The 4,132-nt window shown below is 58.5% G+C and overlaps 1 protein-coding gene across 4 annotated transcripts in view; it reads right to left on the bottom strand.

The window, feature by feature from the left end:
• The window catches only part of BCL11A (BAF chromatin remodeling complex subunit BCL11A), a 102,628-nt gene extending 98,502 nt beyond the window's left edge, over nucleotides 1-4,126 (bottom strand). For all 4 annotated transcript variants that reach the window (XM_040623450.1, XM_040623451.1, XM_040623448.1 and 1 more), the window contains exon 1: nucleotides 3,888-4,126. In XM_040623450.1, the coding sequence (XP_040479384.1) occupies nucleotides 3,888-3,942 (55 nt within the window). In that variant the 5' untranslated portion in view covers nucleotides 3,943-4,126. The remainder of the gene's footprint in view (nucleotides 1-3,887) is intronic.
• Nucleotides 4,127-4,132: the final 6 nt, after the last annotated feature.

Raw genomic sequence — 4,132 nt, 5'->3', positions numbered from 1 at the left:
CGAGGGCTGCTGGGGGAGGGAAAGGGGGGAAAGGAGCTATGCCTTCAAGTTTGCTTTCCAAGTCCTTCCTTTTGATTGTCTTAACAGGGTAAGGAAGCAAACCCAGTCTGAAATGCAGAGAGGAAAAGCAAAGAAACAAAAGCGAAGGCTACGGCCACAGGCCCGGGGCAGGGGGCCCGGCGGGGGCGGGCTTTGCAGAAAGTGAAGTTGGGCGCCGGGACTCAGGCACAAAGCAAGCAGCTTGCTGGCTGCAGCCTCCGGCCGCGCTCGCTGCAAACACGTGCAGCGGCGGCTGCCGGGCGGTGGGGCCCGGGCCAGGCAGGGAGGCGACGGGCAGCCAGGGGCCCCTACTGCTGCCTCCACCGCCGTCCAGCCCGGCCTCATGGTGACCATCGTTCCCTGGCCCCGCCAGTTGGAGAAACGGGAAGTGAGGCTTAGAAAACTCTGCTGGTTAACCTGGTGCAGTCTCGGTATCACCACACACGCACTTCCAAGAGGGGGCCCTGAAATTCATTCTGTGTCCCCAGGCTCACACTTTTTACTTTGGGGGAATCTCTGCAGATGCGTTTCTCCCGCAATTCCGGGCACGAGTGTGCGCAGCGCGGCGGCGGCTGCGGTTATTCATTATTAATGATGCTGCTAGCCCGCATCATTATGATGATAACTATTACTATTGTTGTGATTTCGGGCTCCGAGGCGAGAGCTGCAGGAGGCGGGGGAGCCAGGGGCCGGGCTGCAGAGCCGCAGTGCAATCCCACCGTAGCCGTCGTTGTCCGTGCTTTGCGCCGGGGTGTGGGGGTAGAAGAAGTGAACCCGGAGACTAAGTGCAAACTTGCTGGATCCCTCCCTTTGGCCTTGCCTCGAAGGCTGAGAGTGCGTACTCCCCTTTTCCCGCTACCAAAAATGCCCGCCCCGTAAGAAAGCGAAAACTGCACCCCACTCAGCGTCGGGCGCACTGGGTTGTCTGCCGCGCTCCCGAGCGCTTCTCCGCAGCCCTGGCCAGAAGCATTTTTAAAGTCAAAAGGAAGAACAAAGACATAAGGGGTGATGGGGGGAGAAAGGGAATTCTGCCTAACCGTCCGTTTCCCCCACCCCCACCCTCGCAAGGCTCGTCCCTCCCCGGCCGAGAAACGCAGAGCGGTGAGTGGGGGAGGCTCTGGTACAGGTTCAAGTTCGCTGAGCTTTCTTGATCTTGTTCTGCCTCCTAGCGACCGAATGGCTCAGTCCGCCCAAGAAGCGGAGAACTGGGGAGGAGGGGGGGGTCTTGAAGACCGAAATGGCTCCCGCCCCCTCTGCGCACCCAGAAAATGAGAAAGAAGCGGCCCCCGCAACCCCTCCATACTAGTCCCTTAACCCAAAGACCGCACTGAGACAAGGCTAGAGGCCGGCTAAATCCACCCAGCCTGGAGTGTCCCGAGATGGACCCGGGGTGGGTGGGGGACAGGGGAGCAGCCCGGACTGCAAGCCTCAGTCCGTCTTTTGAGCCCCCAGTGCATCCTTCCAAAGAAGGGCCCGGCTTTCCCGAGTCCTGCGAACACTGCCCTTCCTTCCCGCCGGTACCTGGCCGGGCTGTAACTTCACACCGCCGCGCGCCGCGTCTGCTCCGCATCCGGCGCGGCCGGGGGAGTGGGGGGCGGGGGAGAGCGAAGAGGGAGGGATGCGCGGGGGTGGGGAGAGGGAGGGCCCCGCAACGTGCCGGGGCGGGGGAGCTTCCGAAGTGTGTGACAAGTTCCAAGGCCTAGTGAAAAATTCAACTCTCTATGCGCACCCCCCAACCCTTTAATAAATACAAAACTGGGTATAGGTGTTGTTTTTAAGTTGCAACAAAAATTAAAGTAAGGGTCACGAATGAGGAGGTGAAGGGATGTGGGCCCTCTCACGTCTTTCTTTCCCCGGCTGCCAAACTTTCCTAAGTGCCCACTGCCCGCCTTTCCAGACCACTCTTAGCCAGGACACGGTAACCCACCCACCACCCCACAAAGACTCAAAAGGACCACCGCCCCCCCACACACACACACCCCTGACCAAGACAGGCCTGGGTTAGAGGGCAGGAACTCAAGGGCGGGGTGCACGAAGTACCGGGATCCAGCACTCCCCAAACACACATTCGTACACACTACTCTGCCCACCACCCCCCACCCCCCCCAACTCACTCCCCACCTGGCCTGGTCGCGCTCGGGAGGCGGGGGCGAGTGGCCAGACCTGGGGGGGGGAGGGCAAGGAAAGCACGTGGTGACCTCCCCGCGGTCGGGAGCTGTGGACAAGAACGTCGGGGGGCGGGGGAGGGGGGGAGCATACGCGCTTTTTCAGTTGCTTTGAAAAATAAAAATGCTTCGCAAATCTGCGTTTCTCCCCAGCCGATTTCGCAGTCTGATGGACTGGGAGGAGGTCTGGGCATTGTGCTAGGGGCGAGAGTGCACTGTGGACCCGGCTGGCGCGGAGTCGCCGCACGGCCTGCCGCTGTGCCGGCGGGCAGACGGCTGGCGCGGGGTGGGCGATCCCGAGCAGGGCGGGGGCGCGGCGAGGCCCGGCGAGGCCCGAGCGAGGCCCGGCCGCCGCCGCCGCCCGCTCCCGGGCTGCCGCGCCGCGCTCGGTCCTCTGTCTGTTTGTTGGCAGGAGGCTCCCGCACACGCGGTGCTTGTAAACATTCAGACACGAGATTTTTCCCAATCAAAATCCACTTCCACTTTTTTTGAAAATCTTCCAAAAAATAGTAAGAGGAGGGAGTTCCTCGCTCCCTCTTCATGCCGCCGGCGCTCTAAGTTTGCAACTAAAGGGATTTTGGGGAAGGGGGTAATTGTATTTTTCCCCCTCTAACAGAGATTGAGATTTTTGCAGGGGGGGTGGGGGAGTCAAACAGGAAAGCGTTGCAGAAAACGGCTGGCTGAGCGTTTGGCTTCTGATTGGGGGCAAGAAATGTTATATCCTCTTGCCTTGCTTTATTTTTGTTTTTATTTTTATTTTATTTTTATGTCTTTTCGCCGCCACTGAGGTTCGACTGGGAGGGGCGGGCAGCGGGAACCCAGGCGGCGGCGGCCCGAGCGCCCTCCCTCCATCTCCCGCTCGCCCCGGGCCCTTGCTCCTGCACTTCGGCGGCGGAGGCGCGGAAGGGCAAGCGCGAGGAGCCGGCACAAAAGGCAGCGGGACAAACACCCACCTCGGGCCGGAACAAAAGGCTGCAGCGGCGGCCGAGACTCCCATCCTTCCCGGTCGCCAAGCTCTCCCGGCCGCCGCGGCCCCTCTCCACACTCGGCAGACTGCAGAGCGCCGGGGGGCCCCCTCCCACAATCCCACTTTCTCACTATTGTGGAGATGACTACTTTCCTCCTGATGCACACTTGACCGTGAGCGCGCTGCTGTCCGAGGGCCAGTCTCACCTCTTTTCTCCCAGAGAATTGTTTTTTTGGGTTGGGCTCCCTCCTCCCGCCCCGTTTTCCTTCCTTCGGTGAGTGGAAGCAACCCCCCTTTCCCCCTCCAGCTCCCTCCTCTAGGTTTGCAGGAGAGTTGTTCGCATCCAAAGCATTGTTCATTATTTTGTAAAATTGGAGGGGAAATCATTGCATTCCTTTTCGAAAAGCGAAATAAAGCAGCGGAAAGCATGAAAGAGGAGGAGTCAAATTTTTATAAATTAAATAAAAATTTAAAGGTGCGTGCTATCCCAAAAGTATACGTACGGCTGTGGTTCGGGATAGGATGAGGTTTGTTTTTTGTTTGTTTGTTTGTTTTTTTCTCCCTTTAAGCTCTTTTATCCCGACTCTCGGAGGTTCATCTAGTGAAAAAATTAAAAAATGCATGCACACACCCCTCTCTCCCCCTCGCTCTTACTTCTCGTCCTGCGCGCTCTCGTGATTATTAATAATTATTATTACTATTATTGGGTTACTTACGCGAGAATTCCCGTTTGCTTAAGTGCTGGGGTTTGCCTTGCTTGCGGCGAGACATGGTGGGCTGCGGGGCGGGCGGCGGCGGCGGCGGCGGCGGCGGGCGGACGACGGCTCGGTTCACATCGGGAGAGCCGGGTTAGAAAGAAGGAGACTCCAGAGAAAATATCTTCATCAGTGCCTTTTGACATCCAAAATAAATTAGAAATAATACAAAGATGGCGCAGGGAAGATGAATTGTGGGAGAGCCG

The sequence above is a fragment of the Ursus maritimus genome, unplaced genomic scaffold, assembly GCF_017311325.1.
Source record: "Ursus maritimus isolate PB19 unplaced genomic scaffold, ASM1731132v1 scaffold_6, whole genome shotgun sequence".
Taxonomy (NCBI): Eukaryota; Metazoa; Chordata; class Mammalia; order Carnivora; family Ursidae; genus Ursus; species Ursus maritimus.
The sequence above is the reverse complement of the archived record's forward strand: the minus strand, read 5'-3'. Positions and strand labels throughout refer to the sequence as shown.